Source organism: Passer domesticus, chromosome 3 (genome assembly GCF_036417665.1).
Source record: "Passer domesticus isolate bPasDom1 chromosome 3, bPasDom1.hap1, whole genome shotgun sequence".
In the NCBI taxonomy this organism is placed as follows: Eukaryota; Metazoa; Chordata; class Aves; order Passeriformes; family Passeridae; genus Passer; species Passer domesticus.
Genome location: NC_087476.1, coordinates 16,168,552 through 16,189,175, shown reverse-complemented (window position 1 = coordinate 16,189,175; position 20,624 = coordinate 16,168,552). Strand labels below are relative to the sequence as shown.

Below are 20,624 nucleotides of genomic sequence, written 5' to 3'. Positions count from 1 at the left end.
TACTTAAAAAGGTTTTTTCCCAACTTTTCATATTCCTGAAAGTTTTTCCCCACAGGCTTCTCTAGACAGTGCCACTTAACAAGAAGAGAAAAATAAATTAAACACCAAGAGCACTAAAGCCAGGATGCATATGAGACAGAACCACATTGAACTTCATGCACAGTGTTAATAAGCAATATCAGAACAGCAGGTGGCTTGATCCAGGTGTCTACACTCCCAAACCTTCAACTGACATCTGTAGCTCCAAGTGATTCAAACTAATTGGACAGATTTATGAGATGACATTTTCAAACTCTAAAATGAAAATTCCTCCTTTGAATTTTGAGGTAACTAAAAACCCAGCTATCCTACCCATGAAAGCCAGCATTAGGATTCATTGCCACAACTAGGGCCCTCTTATCTGATGGATACATCTGACAGAAGACATAAACATAATTAGATAATCTCCACAGCAATCTGTTAGCTGTGAGTGTAATTATGATACTAAACAAAATGAAACACATCAAGGTTTTATAAAAATCAGCATATATGGCACAAACTAGGGAAGTGCTCAAGAATTAGCATTTTAAAACAAAAGGTGCTCAACAACTGAAATTACATGTGCTTTTTCTATCCATCTGTCAGCAACAGAGGTCTCTGAATCTGGAAGTTCTTTAGTTAACTCTCACAGTCAATACCCCAGCCCAAAAGAATACCATCGCTCTTTAGACACGGACTCCAGAAGTGTCACTGGACATCTGATAAGTCCTATCTTCTGCACAGTGTCAGCATTTTTAGAGCTTCTGTAGAGTCCAAGAAACATTTCTTAGTACTTTCATTAATAAGCATCAATGAAACAACTGAGACATAGGAATTTATTTTGCCTTGAAACACAGAATTGGTCCAAAGTAATTCACTGACTCACAATGAATTTTGGTAAAATTTATTTTGTATGGAAATTAAACATAAGTAAAGAAATCTTACCATCATGAATCTCAAATGCCAAACTAGTGATCTTCTGTGTAATTATCATCATTGGACTGTCAAAAAAAAAAAAGGGAAGAACAACAATTTATATACAAATTCAGGATTTTCTTTCACTTATAAATACCTGGGAAAGTTTATATTAGGAGTCCAGGTTACTGGACATCTGGAATACTGGAACATCTTCAATGCAAGAACAAAGTGTTTAGTTTATTCACTCAAACCATTGCAGAGTTTTCAATGCAATGAGAAGAATTTAAGCCTTAAATGCAGTATTTGATAACACCTGTCTTTTATTGCTGCATTAGATTCCACAAATACAGCTGAAGTGTTATCTATTTTTTACTATCATAGTTTCTTTTTTTTTTACAGGGAGAAGAGTAAAGAAGAAAGGACATAGCAATTATATTCATTAAAAGCAGTAAGTAAGCAAATGACAAGAAAATTATAACAAATTTGAATATTCAACTTTTTGAAAATTAAAATAAGTTATTTAGCTATGCAGACCACTTCCACGGTTTCTACTAACAACTGATCCTATCTTTGATTTTGCCATCAAGAGTTATTATTTGCTCCAAGTAAACATACCTGGCAAAACAAAAATCCAGCATAATTATGCTGGCTCAAACAGAGTTCACTTTGTTCTGAATTTAGAACACTTGAGTGAATCTTCAACTGTCCAAGAAATATCCTGCCCTGGCTAGCCACATCAGTTTTGTACTGGGAAATTGTATCATTTTCATAGTATCTAAGAGCTCTTGCCTGATGTGAATCTCAACATTATGAACCCCCTCCCCGGGGCAGGGAAGCAATGGGGAATGCATAAAGTAAACTACTACAATTTAGAAATTTAATTTGGAAATCAGATCTCAAAAAAACACATCAGGGGTTGAATTTATCTAGAAGTATCTGAGCTGGAGACAAATAAAAAACAACCAAACAACCAACAAAAACCAAAAAACCCTCACAATAAAACAATAATGCTGTACAATGGACACTTAGTTTTGTTCACATCTTGAGTGCACTTGGCATTTTTATAATACATTAAGTCGGCACAAAACACAAATCCAAAAGCCATCAAGTCCTCCTTCCTTAATAGGGCTACACCAGTATTTTGCCATATGGTTCAGTCCATCTAATTGATTTTCCTTTAGGTAATGACTAAAATGGTTTCAAAGCACACAATTATTTCCAGTCCTCAAAATGCAATCAGGGGAAAAAAAATTCTGCGGTACTACCAGTGCCCCAAAATCCTGATATCAACACTAGAGTGACACATGAGGGTCATAAAGGAAGAAGACTAAACAGGAACAGATAGTCTGGTAAACCCCTCATACCTTTTTCTAGCATTTAATCTGTAGGCCTGCCTGGTGCTGGCAGAAATCCCCAACTGACTCTAAACTTAATGGGTTTTGCTTCTGCAAGCAGACATGTGACAGCATGGGTCCTGCCTGGTGGAAGGATGGAGTCCAGGAGGAACTCAGTCAGCCCTTACATTAATTCCAGCTGATAAATCTGTCATTGTTATCATAGCAGACCCTGGTATTCTATTTCTTTTTTCTCCTGAAGTGGCTATTCCAGTATCATCAAATATTTGGCTGAGAAGCAAAAATCTAAAGGCTAAAAGAGGAAGAGTCCTTCCTGGCACAGTGAGGCTGTGAAGCAGGATTTTAACAATCCCTTTTAGGAGCTGGCAGAAAGGCAAAGGAGGCAGCTGGGATCTGTTAGTACTGCAGCCAGGACCACACAGCTCTGCACAAGCAATTGCATCTCTAGCATGAGGTGTCCCCAGCTTTCTCCACTGTCAGTGCACTGAGACCTTCCTTCAAATTTCGAGCAGATTTTCTCAGCTTGGCCACCTCAGGCAAACACTGCATGCTAGGAGAAATATCTAGGTAAACACACATTAAAGCTCTTTTGGGGCTAACCACTATACAAATTGATTCCAACATCTTTAGAAGAACCTGCTCATACTGGAGCTCAGCAGCTAGTTAGACAACTTTAGGGGGTTTTTTGAGCTTACTCTCTTCCCCCAGAATCAGAGAAAGTTTTTTTTCTCTCCTGTTTTGGAAGTAATCTCTGTCTCGCATCAAGGGAGTATATCCAGTGTATGCCAAAGATTTAATGTGATATGTATACATCAAGCTCCCAAACTGGTACATGAAAGAGTGGTTTAAATCTACCATCTCAAACATACAACCAGAGAGTTGGATCTAGGCTTCAGAACAGTTCTGTCCAGAGCACAGAGCTCATAAATCATAGAATGGTTTGGGTTGGAAAGGACCTTGAAAATCATCTACCTCCATCATCCCTGCCCTGAGCAGACACCTTCAATTAGATCAGGTTGCCTCATCCAATCTGGCCTTAAACTTCTCCAGGGACGGAATGTGGGAATATTCGGATGTGTTTAGACCTAACAGAAATCTCTGAGCTACCACAAACCATCAGAGCCACTTCTGAAAGCAGTACAGTCCCATCTGAGCAATGGTGTGCACAAGCTCTACTAATTGTTTTGAGAATGAGAACAACAAAGTGCAATTACACAGCCAGTTTAGAACTTTGATCACTGCTAGGGTTGTACACTCTGGCCCTACAGTGAACTGGAAGGGACAGCACCTGGATTACAGTTTCACTAGTAATGGTGAAATTAAGTTCAACATCAGTAAATCCAGTGTCTTTATGCATATGACTGTGCTGCAAGCTCTCATTATAGTCAGTGGAGGTGCAGTCCAGAGTCAGGGGCATCTGCCAAGTGACCCAGTTCACGCTCAGGTGGACACTCAGAGGTGGGGCAGCCGAAACGCCCTCCAGCCCCTACTGTCCACACCGATCACATCTCTGCTGACTACAGCTGCAACCTGGATATCTGGCTTGAAGGCAGACACTTGGATGTAAGACAAATGTAGAAAGATGTTTTAGAAGGTAAGAAGATAAAGATGACAGAAAAGATGAACTCAACCATAAAAGCTTTTGGCTTCAGCCTACAAGTTAATTTTCTGGACTACATGCCTGTTACCAATAAAGACTGAGAAGTAACAAGGCTAACAAGTACAATTCCATCACAGGTTATGCTAAACTACAAAGACCACTGCCACTCACAGTATCCCTGGAAAGGACTTAATGCATTATTTTAAGCAGACTACCAAATACTCATCTCTTTTTTTTTCTCCCCATCTCTTATATACACTCTCCTTTAAATCAACAAAAGCACTATCACAGCAACAAACTTGTTTTTAAGAAATGTTGCACTTCACTTCTCTGCATCTGCAGCAGAAAGAATTGCCAATATGGTTTACTTTTTTAATTCTGTCTTGTTCCTAGACAGTTCAAGTTGAATATAGGTATAATATGAGGGCACACAGAGACAAAACTTTGTTTCCAAGGTCTTTGTGACTACCTCAACACCCAGGTACCTGTCTCCTTAGTTTTCTCCTTCTGGAACATCTAACATAAAAAGAAAAAAAGAATGAAGCTAAAAGTTAAATTCCATAAAACATTCAGATTTTCCTCAAAAAGTGGTATCAGACTGTGCCAGGCAAGTAAGTACACCAGACACAATTCAAGGTTCATCATGTCTCAAGGATGGTACAGACACTTTAATGGAAAAATCAAAGAGAAAAAATTGCCATGGCCACCAAATCCTTTATGCCATTTAGACAGGAACAAGAGGCAATAGATAACACATTGGTGGTTCTAACAAGAACAACTGTTCGCAAAAATTCTCAGTTTGTATGATTAAAACACAATTACTCACGTATTTGCATGTGTACCAATATGCACATACATGCTCAGCTTTCTCCCAAAGTTTTAAAGATTGACACAATTAATATTGGGCAACCAATAAAAAATCCTCAACAACAACAGATACAGTATCAGTTAGGAGGAAAAGATAGGAAGATTGTTTTTCTCCTTACCCAGAAAAATCAGCAGAATACTGTCCATAATCAAAGATATAGACCCTAGTAATTTGGCACACAGTGAGGTATCCTAAAGCGAAAACAAAGCAATACCTGGAAAGAAAATGGGAAAAAAAAATTCAATTAAAAATCATAAACATTTCTCCACTGAATAAAGTACCATTTCAATAGACTTTAATCTCCAATTATTTCTACGAAATATTGCATAATAGGAGTCTGTAATTACACTTTTATTTATTGCCTGAGGTTTTTTTTTGCAATGTTTATTCTATGTAAGCACATACTTTTTTATTTGAAACCATATAAATTCTATTGTCAGTAGCCAGAATACTTATTCACATAAATAAAGCCTAGAATTTACAATTGTAAGCACCACTGTAAAAACTGAAAGTCCTATAAAGAGAAAATTAATCTGTTAAGGTTGATTTTTTTCTCTTTTTTGTAGTTCAGAGCTAATTTTTGTCTCTATGAGCACAGAAGCTTGGAAAATGATACATCAAATACTTTCCATTGCATGTACTGCTATGTATTCAAAATTCAGTACCACCAACTGTATTGCTGCTGTTTTCAAAGGAACTGAAAAAGGCAAGTAATTTTCAAATACACATATTACATATGAGTGTAAAAGGAACAGGACACCTTTTGTCCACTATTAAGCTGATCCGAGCAAAGGTAAGAAAAAACACATATACAAACTATAAAAGTGTTCTAACATTATACCTAGATGAACTATGAAAGTGTTATATGTATGATAAAACTAGTTTTACATACCATTTCCACAACAACACACTAGTGAGAACTGATTTGCCAATACACCTCACAAAATCTGCCAGATATTCTTTGAAATCCAAATGGACAGTGAATGCCAGCAGGAACTTAACTAATCCTTTAGGAGTTTAATGTATGAACTGTACAACCTTTATTTCATGTTCACAAGACTGATGTGCAATCCCTGCTGCAGACTGTATAATGCATCCAAAACCCAATTAAAATGAAAATATTCACTCAACAAACTGAAAATCACAGTCAGGACTGGATTTAGGTGAACTATTGAGGGACACTGCAAGACAATTTTGGAACATGACTTTCTTTTCCAGGTAAGTATTTTGCAAAAATTTGTTACGAAAGTCTAAGGTGTTATAAATTCCTCTTCAATCTGACATTTGCTACATAGAATACTTGCAGTTTAACCTTTAGCTGAAAAATGTGCTATATATAAACCATCTGTATTTTAAAGCATCCAACTTTGAAATTACAGATTACCTTATATACCATTAAATTACAAGTGTTTTGGTGAAAAAAAAAATAAATTAGAGGGTCTGTTTTAGCAATAGTTTATTTTCTGTTTTCATTAACATTCATAATCCAGAAACAGTATTATACTGGGAGACGAAGTGGTAGAAAAGTGCTTATAGGAAGAATACACTGGCACAGGCTGCCCAGAGAGGTGAGAAATGCCCCATCCCTGGAAACATTCACTGTCAGGTTGAACAGGGCTCTGAACAACCTGATCTAGTTGAAGATGATCCTTGCAGGGTGGAATAGATGTCCTTTAAAATTCAATTCAAACTAATCCACAATTCTATGAAATAAACAATAGTCATCAATGACCAACGTGATAGGGGTTTCTCACAACATTCAGTTAATACCCACACTGAAGTTAAAGAAAGAGAAGAAAAACAAAACACCTTAAACTTCTTGATTTGATTCCAAATTTCAGTCTAAAACAAAAGCTGTCTTCTGACAGAGCAGTGTAATTTGCTGCTGTTGCACTCAAACACAACTGTGAATCTTAACTATCTTCCAGCTAAGTCAGCCACAGTTCCAAGTTACACACAGATTGGAAAAATGAAAATCTTTAATTGATGAGTAAAACACAGGAACTTGCAACCCATACAATGCTTTTCAACTTCCAACTGCATCTCTGAACATTAGTCATGCCACATCACATCCCTTGTTCGTGAGAAATGTCATTTCACTAGGCAAAGTGCAGCAATATGTTCTCCCCTAAAGAATCTTTAAAAGATTTATGACAGCTTGCATCATTCCTGTTGTTTCTTCTGCAGGTTTGTAGTGCAACTTGCTTATCATACTAATCCTCATGTAAATCCATCTTTAGTTAAAAAAAAATAAGGTAAGATCTGCAAATGTTTTGAGAACTTTCTAGAATACTCTTACTACGTATTTCCTACTCTCTTCAATGATTCATTCACCAACCCTTAGATCAGAAAATTGAGTGAAGTTTTGCAGAGCTCAACCACATCAAGTTTTACCCAACTATAAAGCCAATTACAAGCTGTACACAAATGCAACAGCTTTACCCAAGTTTCTCCACCTATAGAAAAGCAATTGGTCTTAAAAGTCAATGTTACTCCATACTTGCTTCTCACTGTATAATGTTCTTGTGAGCAGAAAGATGAAAGTATTTCACACTGAACATGAACAGCTACAAGCAAGTCACAACATGGTTATTATTACAAGTAACTTTTAGACAAACTGACCTGCAAGGAACATTGTATTACATAACAAAGACACAAAAACATTCATTTAAAATATGTCCGAGACTAATTCCCAGGATCTTGGTCAATACAACCTTACTTTATCTATCAACAGATACACCAAATTCAGACATATCTGGGAGACACTGTAGCACATACCAGAAAGTAGAACACAGTGATATTTTTAACTCCTGATTAAAAGTTAAAAAAAAAAAAAGACAGAAATTAAGCAAACAATACTGGATAGCCTATTATACAGAAGGGCTTTTCTTGTACAGGTATTTAATATAATATTTCAATGCCTTGCAATTTTTAACATCTCAGAACACTAAAAACAGTATGCAATATGTTTTACCCATAAAATTGTATCTTTCCTTTAAAAATAAATGTATCAAGTGAACTACCCAATGTTTTTAGAAGTATATTCTAGCATATTATAAATGAAGTACCTTAACTATACACATAAATATTACAATATATAGAAAATTCTAAGTAAGCAGCCTTTCCATGTACTACTTTACAGAAGATGTTCATCAAGAGAACATCTGCTAATTCTATGTTTTAAAGGCAAATTAATTTCCTATTAGCAAATAAAATACATTGTCCTATTCATTATTTTTTGTCTAGTCATGTCTTGACAACTAACACTAAGCAACATACATATCAGGAATTTTCACTTGCATGTATATATATATAAAACCAAAAAGCATCATTCTATCTCTATGTGTGTGTATATATACATAGATACATATACAGATATATATAGATATATATATAGATATATGTATACATACATACAGATATACAGTTACAACTTTCTTCTAGGCTCCAAACATCCTGATGGAATTTGATACACATTTCCTATTACACTTTCTGTTGCTAACATTACACAGAATGACTCCTTAAACACCATTTCTGCTAATGCAGAGAACTTCAATCTCCTCCCTGTACCCCTCTTTTTTATTGTCCTCACAAGTTTAGCACAGCCAATGCAACATTCACAACAGTATTGCTCACTTCAGTGTAAAGTGGTTGGATTTTGTTTGAACAGTTGATTTTTTTTTTCCTACAGGCACCAGTGTCACCTTACAATTTCCCTCCACATGACACAGCATCGTGGTCTAACTCTAGCTGGCAGCCACTCCCTCACTGCTTCCACCACCCACTGGGAAAGGGGGGAGTAGAAAGCAAAGGTGAAGCTCATGGGCTGAGATAAGCACAATTTATTAAGTGCAACTAGATAACATAATAATAAATATGCTAATACTGATGATAATAATTGATATTACAAGGAGAGGAAAAACAAGTAATAGAATCCAAGAAAAAAGAGATGCACAGTACAATTTCTCATCACCTGCTTACTGAGGAGCAGATCAGTCCCTTTCCAGGTAACTCCCCCCAGTTTATACAGTGACCATGTCACTCTATTGCACAGAATATCCCCTTGGCCAGCTCAGCTCAGCTGTCCTGGCCATGCTTCCTCACAGCTTCTTGTGCAGCTCCTCACTGGCAGAGCTTGGGAAACTGGCATGCATCTGACTTACAGCAAGCATTACCTAGCCACAACCAAAATGCCAGTGTGTTATCAACACCATTCTCATACCAAATCCCAAGCACGGCAAAGCACCAGCTACTAAAAAGAAAATAACACTGTCCCAGTCAAAAGCAGGACATCCAGCAGCCATCCTGCCCAGCACATCCCGTGTAACAGGAGGACATAAGGCTCAGACAAAGTGTCCATCTAGGCCAGGATCCAGAACTGTGTCCTCCCCACAGCAGGAGCTCACAGATGCCCAGGAACGCAGATGAGCAGAGCAAACACAAAAGTTGCTTCCCAGTGTTCTCCCACACTCAAACCATCAGCACAGACCCGAAGTCAAACACATTACCCACGTGTTTAATAACGCTCAGCATACTACGCCTCTATCAACTTCTGACTCCAAAGCACACCCTCACCTTTATCACCCTCTGTTGCTCCAAGTACACTTGAGAAAGAGCTGCTAATCTCAACATCTTCAGCATAACCACACACAAATTTGGTAGAAATTAATGAGCCAGCAGAACCCACTTATATAAAGCTGCCACACATTTAAGAATACAAAGATTACATATGTGGTTTAAAGGCCGAACCCCCATCTTTTACCTGTGTTCCTCAGAAATTTTGGGTTGCTAGTCAAGAAAGATTTGTCTAGAGATTTGTCTCTGCTGATGAGCACGCTGAGCAGCACACAGATCCAGGCTAACAATCAGCCAATGTATGTTATATTTATGCATAACAAAGTGTGGGAGTTGCATTTTCATTTTACACTTTTGGGGGACTCAGCATCTTAGTTATAAAATGTACATTCCTACTGTACCTATCTCTGTTTGCACAAAATGCAGCAAAAATAGAACTGTGACCTTGACAAAGGCATGCTTTGAGAGATGTCATAACAGTTTCTGTTATTTCAGGCTCTTCTCACGCAGTAGAAGGACAACAGCACAATATGCTATTTTGCTAGAAGAAAGTTAAATAAACCAATCAACACAGGGTGCTTTTTTACCATCTAGTTGGCACATACTACAGATTTCAGCCTTGGAATAAAGGCTTCATGTCCAGTCAAGATCTACTTCTTCCACTATGCTAAGAAAAAGTACTTTTTTTTTCTTTAAGTATGTAATTATTCCATTTCAAAATGCAGGCCTAGACACCACGTAACATTATACTGCATTGATTTTTAGAAAAGGTGACAGAATAGCCTCTGAGTTTTCCCAAGCCCTGTGCTGAAAGCTGCTGCATGGGTTTGCTTGTTTTTCTACAGAATATGCCAAATTAAAAAAAAAAAAAAAAAAGAGAGAAAAAAAAAACTAAAAGAAAAATTAAATTCTTTCCTCTAGGGTCAGAACTGAATTCTTATTAAAATCCAGCTATATTAATTTTTAAATTCTAATGATCATAATCAGTTTGCATTGTTCACATAGATAAATGCAATTCTGTGCAATTAGAACATACAATATTTGCTTAAAAAACTTCAAAGAGAAAAATGTACATTACAAAAAAGTCCAAACTGTCAAAGCTAAACATCTAATTCTGCAATCATCCATCACAAGCCAACAGAAATACTGGTTAGAATTAGCGTAGTTTTGACTATCTGAAAGCCTCAAGGTAAGCTACTCTGCTCAATCTGCTTTTTTTACACCAAAAAGAGTTGCCTATTTCTAATTTTTTAATGTATGCGTTATTGACATACATAATTGGTATTTCTTAGGAAACAGATCCGTTTTATGATGTAAACAATAACAGCCTCAGAGTGTGTGTGCCTCTAAAATACAAGCAATAATAATCATTTGCCCACTCAGAAGCTTCTGATTCACACACTAATCTGTCCCTTGTGATTACTTCAAGTGGAGATCCAAAATGCATTGAAATAAACAACAAATAAAAAGACAAAAGCAGGCTGCCTATGAGCCCATTTCCAGAAAAGCATTCATACCATCATGCTTTGGTAATAAGCAATTTGACTATCACATTCCACCCATTTCCAACTCTCAGATGAAGATTTTTGGGTCTGGCAGGCATTTTTAAGCAAATTTAACAAGTGGACAGAGTTCTCCAACATTCAGATCCACCAGCAGCCTGACAGCACCCACGGCAGGAGAGCTGCCCCAGCCCCAGCCTGCCTGTCCCAGGGCCCTCGGCGGGTTTTCCTCAGCCACAGGGCAAACCCCACCCAGCCCCTCATCCAGACAGGCACACCAGGCTGGGCACACGAGCATTCACAGCTCAATTCTCCCAGAACCTCTGGTGGTGGCTTGGCTGTTTGTTTACTGCAGATCCGCTGCTGACATTATCACTCGACTAATGTATTTTGATGTTTTGCTACATAATGGCAACATAATGGTTTGGTAAAGTAAATCTTTACCAAGCTAAATTAAATGATCATTCCAGTAATAGCTGCAGGCCATATTCCAAATGCAACATTAATACACGATAAATGGAACACAGATATTCTTGTCAAAAATGCATGTAAAACTACTTCAGATCTTCCACACGCTCCCTAATGTTACATTCTCTTGCTCTCCCCTTGCTCCCTTCAATTCTGGAAGATCTCAAGGACAAGGAGACCAGCTTCAGACTTAATAAATGAGAGAAACATCATCTCAAAGAGAAGACAGGCAGGAGGGAGGGTGCTTTCATGTCTTCCCTGGAATGGAAGACACATATTGTGTGATTCATTCTTCCTGTAAGACTCCAAAAGGAACACTGAATTAGGAAAGTGGGAATAAAAAAAATATTTGTCCCCCTAAAAAACTCAAAGCTGAGAGCTGATAGTTGACTATGTCCAAAATTTAATGTTAAACTGAGATGAGACCTGAGGGGTCACCTAAGTTCTCTCTCACTTGAAAAACCATATTGTGTCATATCAACCCCTATTTCTGCAATCACTTGAAAGTATAACAGTAAACAATGCAGATAAGAGCACCAAGTCTGACCTTTGCATTTCAAAGAGTTGACAATAATATAGAGCACTTAAAAAGAAGAAAGCATACCAGCTTCACAACACAAAATCTGTAAAGGCAGAACTCCAGGATGCTGGAATCTGCCTTACAAAACCCTGATGAAGGAAGTAGAATCTTGAGATCTTCTGACATAAATGAGTACTCATAATTCAGAAAACAAATAGCTGACATGCTGTGAATTTTCATCTGTTCTCCTAGCTTTACAATGTTTCAGCATCACAGCATGCAAGTAATTTTATGCTTCCTCTTTCTTCTATGTGATACATAAGGAATTTTTCTGCAAACACCAGAACTGCTCCCAGTATCATTAATTTTGCAAACCAGCAGAAACCCATACACCACAGAGTCAGAAAACAGTCTCCTATTAGGAGTGTGGTAGCAAAACAACTTCTCAGAGTATTTTTAAGGAAATAAAAATGTCATTACAGAACACTGAGAATAACGGGACTACTGGAAGTGCTATTTTAAAGAACAGCCCTAATAGTCACAATGGTTGAGAAATTATAAACTAGAACTGCTAAGTACAAAATATTTTGCAATAATTCTATTTCATTAAACCAGTGTGCTTTATACAAGAACTCACAGGTAGTTTAACAGAACAATTTTCTGATGGCAAAACAATAGCAAGGTCAATCATTAAACCCATCACTGCTGTTAACTCTGCATTTGGCAAGTATCATCTTGGATGAAGATAAGAGGGAGCTGTTATTTCCATTCACCCACTCACCACTCTGCTCCAGCCACACACCCCCTCGTGCCCCATGCACACGCTCACGTTCCGTGGGGAAGGAGCAGAATCCCAGCAGCCTCAGCCCTTCAATCCCTGCTGCAGCCCCACACCTTCGCCTTGAGACACAACTGAGGCACAGAACTGGTGTGGCTGCAACACTGCCAGGAGAGAGAGGCCAGGTTTGCTCAGCCATGAGGTGATGCCAGCTGGAATTTGTGTTCAGCCAGCCAGGAGACATTTTCTGCATGTGTTAAGGATGGCAGCAGCTGGGGAACACACAGGCTCTGATTTGCTGAGAAGGTGGTTGTGCAGCCAGAATCAGTGCACAGGGCAGCCAGCAGATTAATAAACAACCCAGCTTCCTGCATGCAGCATGCAAAACAAAAGGCCACAGGAATCAGATTTAGTTACAAAAACCAAGTATTTTAATGATTCCAAGACTAAAGGAAAGCCAGCAGTTTGTGCTAACAACCTAACGCAGCTGCATTTTCGTTTAAAATATTTCTCAAAACAAAATGCCCTACAGAGGTATTTTATCAGAGGGGATGATGGTATTTATATTTCCCATCCTATTTTTTGCTTTGCCTATAGGAAGGAATCAAACAATTCTGTTTTCAGCAGGGTACTGAATCAAGTGCAAGCCCCACAGCTGCTCAGACCTGCACCAACAGTGCAGCCCTATACCTTGCTGAGCTATTGACACCATCTTGCAATCAGACACGTCTCAAACAGCATAATGGCTGCAATAAATCACTTTTGAAACAAATAAAACCATTTCTGAAAAATACAGTTTGCTTAAAACATAGCATAAATGAAACACCTGCTTTTCTCCAATGTTTAACATTCCTCTAACCTGGAAAGGCCTATCCCTTCAGATGACTTGTTTCATTTCTGTCCAACCCCCATCCCCCAGCTAAGTTAAAGCACTGCTACAATGTCCTATCTTCGGCATCCTTTAATCAATGCATGCCGATGTATGTAACATTCACATGATGCATCAACGTCACCACTGTCACAGTGTTTGTCATATGGTCCTACAGAAACACATGCAGAGACCCAAATCAGCTGTTTCCTGCTCTCAGACAGGAGAAAACCTGTGCGTAGCTCCATTTTCTTTGCTCAATGATGAAGCCTGACACAGGAATAGATGATGGCAACTTCTATTTTCGTGTAGATTTTTCTCCCGCATGTGAGAAACACTAATGACTATTTCCAGGGATGAATTTGAGATACGCCACAAAAAACAATGATACACAAGGAACCCCATTATGAAAAAGCCTTGCATTTATTTATTTTATTAAAAGCCTTTGCATTTATTTATTTTTCATGCTTCCAGTTAGTAATAGAAAACCAAAAACAAACAAAACCCCCCCCAACAAACAAACACCACACCAAAAAAAACCCCACAGCAAAATAAACACCTACTCAATAACAGTCCAAGTCATGGCACAATCACTTATTACCTACTTCAACCCCAGGCAAACAATATTACACAAAGATGTATTTATGATATTTAAATTAGAAAGTAACTATGTTGCCCAAGTATGCATGTACCTATTACATATAGTTGTATTTATATAACCCATACCTTTTTATATTTTTGATTTATTGGAATAACGTCTTGATCCTATTTCATGCATATTTAAACTTGGCAGCACTTTTGGCTACCACAGCCACTAAACTGCTTGCATTATGGTTTGTCACCTCCCTGCTCTTCAGTGGAGACAAACAAATCACGCACATTCATCATTTTCTAATACGCTTCAAACATTTCCCTTTAAATGCCCAGTGCAATCAAATTATCTCACAATTTATTTTTAATAAGAGAAATTTAAAAATTAGAATGGCTCAGGTTATTGCAGACAAATTAATCATATGGCCTGGCCTTCACAGTAAGTTGTATGAAGTCAATACAACTAATAGATACTTTTGGGTAGATTTAATCACAGTATATGGTAGCAGAAGAGGCTACATTTCTGTAAAAATGCAGTCATCATGTCAATGCTAATAAGGAACTTCAGGTTGTTAATCAATTATCATTTGAGATATGGGATTAAAACAATTAATTATTCACCTATATGTACACCCATATTACTGCCATTTGTCTATCACTCTTCATCAAGGTGTTCCATTACCTTCCTGAGTTATTTTCTCTTATATATTCTAATGTAAAAACTCTCTAGTATACCTCAGCTTTCAATTCACTGAATTTACATAACAGAGAAAAGCCATTTAAGATTCTCTGAAGAAAGTAAATAATCATCAACTTTACTTCAACAATTTATTTCTCCCAGCATTCAAACACTTTTCATACTCACTATCTGGAAATTTCTCATACTAATGGTTTCTTCTGTTTTGTACAAGTAGGGATATGACCAAACACAATGAGCCATTCTTTATGCAGGTTAAGACCTTTCTTTCTTCATCACAAACAGGGTGTCCAAACAAATGAACTTCTCACTACCAAATCTTTTGCAACACCTATTTACCAATGAAAAAGATCTGCTGCTGCTAGGAGGACTGCCTAGAGACAGTAAGTTACACACAAAGAAGGCATCTGCAATCGTTTTGCCAGCTCAAAGCGTCCTTTGTGAAAATTTTTATTACCTGAGTTCTTTTATCTACAGGTAGCACAAAAGTCACAAGAGAATTCTAAAGAGACATGTATGAATTTTAAACCTAAACTACAAAAAAGAGACTAAGAAGGGAGTTAATCTTGAGTTGTACTTTTCATAACTGGTACTATTCAGCATTAGGAAATATGCTCAAATTTTTTCATCATTATTGGAGCCATTATACAATGAAAAATTTAGTACTTATTAAAAGCCAAATATTATCAATTCAAAGTCTGTTAAACTCAGAGCAATAGTTAAAAGAGTCGTTTATAAGAAATAGCTTACACCTTTTTGTTCATAGCAAGAAATACACGTTACATAGATATAGAAGAAGTTTACTATGATTACAATTGCAAAGGTCCCACTGCACATCAGACAATTCACCACAACACCACTGAACAGCCAGCACAGACAGGCAGAATCAAGGAAGATAAATGGACTCCAGCAGCCTGGGAAACCCATCACAGACTCATAATATGATTACAAACAGGTGGTTAAAACCAAGATCCACAAATGCAGTGTTCCTCTTTATACAGCTGTTCTCTAGGCATTCAAATTCCCATTGTATGAATCCATAGAACCTTGGTATTTACTTGCTAAATTTACAGAGCTATTTCAATCCCTCTGACTGCCCCATCTATATAGCACCTACAGAAACACCTGGTGTACAAGAGCATTCTGTGAGCAATGGTGTTATAGATTACAATTCACTGAACTGAATTACAGGATCACAGAATACCAGATTAGAACTACCTGATCCAACCTTTCCTGGAAAAAGCACAGTCTAGACAAATAGCCCAGCACCCTGTCCAGCTGAATCTTGAAAGTGTCCAATATTAGGGAATCCACCACTACATTGGAGAAATTATTCTAATGCTTGATTGTTTTCACTGTGAAAAATTTTCTTCTTATGTCTAATTGGAATCTTCCAAGGAGTAACTTGTACCCATTACAAGTCATTTTTCCCCTTTTTTTCCAAAAGGAACCATATGAATTCTCCATTTTCTCTGTAGCCACCCTTTAAAATCTGAAACATGGTGATAAGGTCTTCCCTGACTTTCTTTTCTCAAGACTGAACAAACCCAGTTCTCTCAGCCTTTCCTCATATGGCAGGCTGCCCGGTCCTTTTACCTTTTCTGTGCCCCTCTCTGGATCCCCTCCAGCCTGTCCACATCCTTTTCTGCAGGGCAGGGACCAAAACTGAACACAGTGTTCCAGATGAGGCCTGACAATCACTGAATAGACTGGGACAATGACTTATTTCTCTCTGCTGATGATGTCCCTGACCAGCATCCTGTTGGTTTCCTTTGCTGCAGCAGGACAATGCTCACCCTTGAGCTGTTGTCCCTCAGGTCCCTTTCCCAGAGCTGCTCCCCAGACAGGCAGATGCCAGCCTGTGCTGCACTCCTGGACTCTGCTCTCACAGGACCTTACACTTGCCCTTGTTGAACTTCACAAGGTTCTTGTCAGCTCATTCTTCCAGCCTATCCAGGTCTTTCTGCAGGAAGACAGTCTCTTCCAAAGCGTCCACTTCTCCTTTGTTTCATCTCATCTTGCCAATTACATTTGAAGATATTAAAACGCAGTGAGCCCAATATCAAGCCCTGGGGGAATCAATTTGGGACAGGATGCCAGTTTGAAGAGGAGGCATCTATCACCACCTGGCTGAGAGTGCAGTTTCTCAGCCACTTCCCCATGCACTGCACAAATGGCTTGTCTAGGCCATCACACATCAGTTTCTCTAGGAAAAGGCCACAGAAAATTATATTGAAAGCCTTGGAGAAATCCAGGTAGATAATATCCACCCTTCACTCCCCATCAACCAAGCAAGCTGTTTAGTCATAGAAGGCAGTCAGGTTTGTCAAGCATCATTGCTCTTGGGGAATCCATGCTGGCTTTCCCAACCATATGCTTCATCTGACTTATGATAATCTGCAGTAGGAAGAGATATTTTGCTTTCCTAAATGCATCTCTGCACACCCTGGAAACGTCCTTGTATTTTTCAACAGGTGTGCAATCACTTTTCCATCTCTGTTACAGTTCTCATTTGGTTTTGAACACACTCAGAAGCTCACAGTTAAGCCAAGGGGACCTCTTCCTCTGCTTACTTCCCTCACCTTTGAGGGGGATGAACTGCTTTTGTGCTTCCAGGAAAACATCCTTGAAAAACACCCTGCACTCACTAGCTCCTTTATCCTCCATGGATCCCTCCCAGCTGAGCTCTGAGTGAGCTGAAGTGTGCTCTTCTAAACTCCAAAGTTTTGTCTCAGTACTGCCTTCAGCATGCTCAGCCAGATCCCAAACACCACAATGTTGTGATCACTGCCACCAAGGCTACGACTAACTGAGCTACTGCAAAACAGGTTTTGTCCATTTTTGAGCAGTGCCTCACTCCTGGTTGGCACATCTAACATTTGTATGAGGAAGCAGTTCCCTGTGCCTTCCAGAAACTTGATGGATGACACATCAACTGCTGTATGGTTCTTCCAACAAATGTCTGGATAGTTGAATCTGCCCATAAGAACCAGGTTCTGCTGATCTGAACTTTGCTTAAGTGACCCAAATATTGATTCACTGGCCCTATCATCTTGGTTTGGAGGAAAATGGCAGATGACTACTGTAAGACTCCCCATGAGGACAACTACTCTGAGCTTGGCCCAAAGCATTCAAAAGGGCCTCCATGATCACCACAGATGGCTATTACACATTCAAGACTCTCCTTAAGATGGGTAGGGGAAGAAGAGGAGGAGGAGTTGTGCTCTATCTTTATAAAATAGGTCACAGCTGTCCACCACAGCTCTCCAGACACATGACCTGGCCCACCATGTTTTAGTTATTTCTATGATATAGCAACTTTGTGGCTGCACAAGGAGATCCAGCTCCTCCTGTTCCCCAGCTGGATGTGATGATGTGAGCATTGCCACTTTGGACCCAAACCCTCAAGTCCTTCACTTGAAAACCAGCCTCACCAAACTGGTCAGCCTGCTGTCAAAGATCCCCTCACCTCTTCCACACTGGTGGATCCCACCCCTCCATAACAGACTACAGTCATCAAAGAATACCCCATTGTCATAAAGCCCAAACCCTCATGATGGCTTCAGCCACAAAGTGAGAAGTTATCTCACACCATATTTCTGGCTGCACCCTTTCCTCTAACCATCAAAACAGAAGAAAAAGACACCAATACTTTTCATTTGGACTCCCAGGGCTCTGTAGTTTTCCCAGATATTAGTTTATGCTGAACTGCTTTATGGTCACTATTATAAGAACACCTAAACACTAAACTTGTCTACTCTCCAAAACAAGTTTTTAATTGAAAGGGTGTAACATATTTATAAATTGTGTTCACATTAATCAAAATCACTAATTCTCAGATAGAACTTTTAATTTTATTCTAAGCATGTGAAACTGTACACTGCAAGCCTTCAAGACTAAAAATAGTGTGATTGCCAGTCAGCCAGAAATTTAGAATGCATCCAGAAGCTCCTACGCTGCACTTGCCAGGAATGTCAAGACTTTGAAAAATCACATACGTTGTAACAGTCAAGACAAACTAATCTGTAACACAAGCACACAGAACACTCTGATTTTTCATTATTGTGAAGCCTGGCAGTATCACTGCGGTTCAGCATCCTTCTGTATTTTCATTATAAACCAAATCTGAAGAAATGTTTCAGCTAAATGTGCTTGTCCTGGTCTACATGCCTTAAAAAAACACAATTTAACATGTTTGGGGATTATGACACTTAGTAGTGACTTGAGACTATGAAAGGAAATCGACAGTATCTTTTAAGTAAACAATTTCATACTGTTTTGGTGACTGAAATCTAGAGGTACCCACGAAGTGTTATACCAGAGTAATGAGAACTCCTCCATGAGGGGTTTGGATCAGCTGTATTCTATTTATGTACAACAAAACATGGTGAGTTTATACACCTATGTTTTGTCCCTAGCTGTTTAATTAAATATGTGTTCACAATGTGAATACATCTCATTGGTTGATCTTTAGACCACCAGGTATCCATCCAGCCAGGGCTAAATTTCAATTGCTATTGAATACGTGGAGTGCTAGGCCCTCAAATAACTTACAATGCTCTTGTGCTATTAGTAATCACTCTCCTCCCACTTGTAGCTGTTGGAAGAGCTGAGAAAAGATTCTGTAAAGACATTACTAGTCTGAAAGCACATTCTATCTAGGCCTTCCTGTTACTTGGAAAATTTCAATCAGAATTGAAATTCAATCAAAATTTCAATCTAACAGAATGGGTTAGGTTGGAAGAGACTACAGTGGGTCATCCTAGAACACAGGGCACAGGATTGTGTCCAGATGGCTCTTGAATATCTCCAGTGAGGGAGACTCCACAGCCTCTCTGGGAAACCTGTTTCTGTGCATGGCCACCCACACAGTAGTAAAGAAGTTTTTCCTCATGTTCAGGTGGAACTTCCTGTGCATCAGTTTCTGCCCATTGCCTCTTGCTCTACTGGTTGGCACCACCAAGGGCCTGGCTCCATCCTCTTCACAGCCACCCTGTAGATATTTATACACATTGATGAGGACCCCTCTCAATCGCCTCTTCTCGAGGCTGAACAGGTCCAGCTCCCCCAGCCTTTCCTCATTAGAGAGATTCTCCAGACCAATTTAGCAGCTCTCTGCTGGACAAAGGCATAAGTTGGGAAAAAATTTAAAGATGGAATGCTTTTCAAACTTCTGGGTCTTCTTCCAGGGACAAGTGTTTGCTGTAACACCATTTCACATACAGTCTTATGCCAGCACACACATTCAAATTAGAAAGAGACAGCAGGAAGAAAAAGGTTGGTGGCAGTCTTGTGAGAAGACAACAGAACTAAAACAAGCAAACAGACTGTAAGATTCATATCTCCTTTTACTGATTTCAGCTGAATGCCAGAACCTTGTCATACTTCATCTCTGGAGATGCAAAGATAACAAGTGTTGACTGAGAAAGGATGGGAAAAAAGAAACAACAGAAGCCATCATGAGAAAAAAAAATTCTACTTGAAGCAGCATCAAGTGTAAAGGACACCTACAAAAAGGGAGATGCAGTCCTGTCACAATTCATAGAGAATTATATACTTAACAACTAACCACATTAGTCTTAAACTTTTCCGTTGATGGTTTATTAAAGTATTTTCAGTCTTTATTAAGTTCTACCATACAGGTCAGATATTTCCATTATAGCTGAAAGCAGTACATAGGTTAGCCTAGGTTAGCCTTCAGCCGTTAGTAAATTAAGATCGGTGACACAACCAAAAAAATCAGCAATGCACCCTTAAGTTATTTGTGCCTTTGCCAGAGAAGGTATTTTAGGAGACTACAAACATATTAGCACATCTATAGCCTCAACTGATTATTTTAACATGGCAAAGACATGCTGCATTTCTG

At 38.7% G+C, this 20,624-nt stretch overlaps 1 protein-coding gene and 1 long non-coding RNA gene across 4 annotated transcripts in view; one reads left to right on the top strand and one right to left on the bottom strand.

The window, feature by feature from the left end:
- Window positions 1–20,624, bottom strand: part of MBOAT2 (membrane bound O-acyltransferase domain containing 2) — a 92,446-nt gene that overhangs the window by 30,110 nt on the left and 41,712 nt on the right. For 2 of the 3 annotated variants that reach the window (XM_064412004.1, XM_064412002.1), the window contains 2 exons: window positions 4,878–4,973; window positions 964–1,019 (listed from right to left, as the gene is read on the bottom strand). In XM_064412004.1, the coding sequence (XP_064268074.1) occupies window positions 964–1,015 (52 nt within the window). In that variant the 5' untranslated portion in view covers window positions 1,016–1,019; window positions 4,878–4,973. Of the gene's footprint in view, window positions 1–963; window positions 1,020–4,877; window positions 4,974–9,521; window positions 9,642–20,624 lie in introns of those variants that run through there. The other variant, XM_064412003.1, reaches the window with a different exon arrangement.
- On the top strand, window positions 17,110–20,326 carry LOC135296079 (uncharacterized). The gene is made up of 3 exons (XR_010358131.1): window positions 17,110–17,232; window positions 19,948–20,035; window positions 20,120–20,326. It is a non-coding gene; the product is annotated as an uncharacterized LOC135296079 (long non-coding RNA).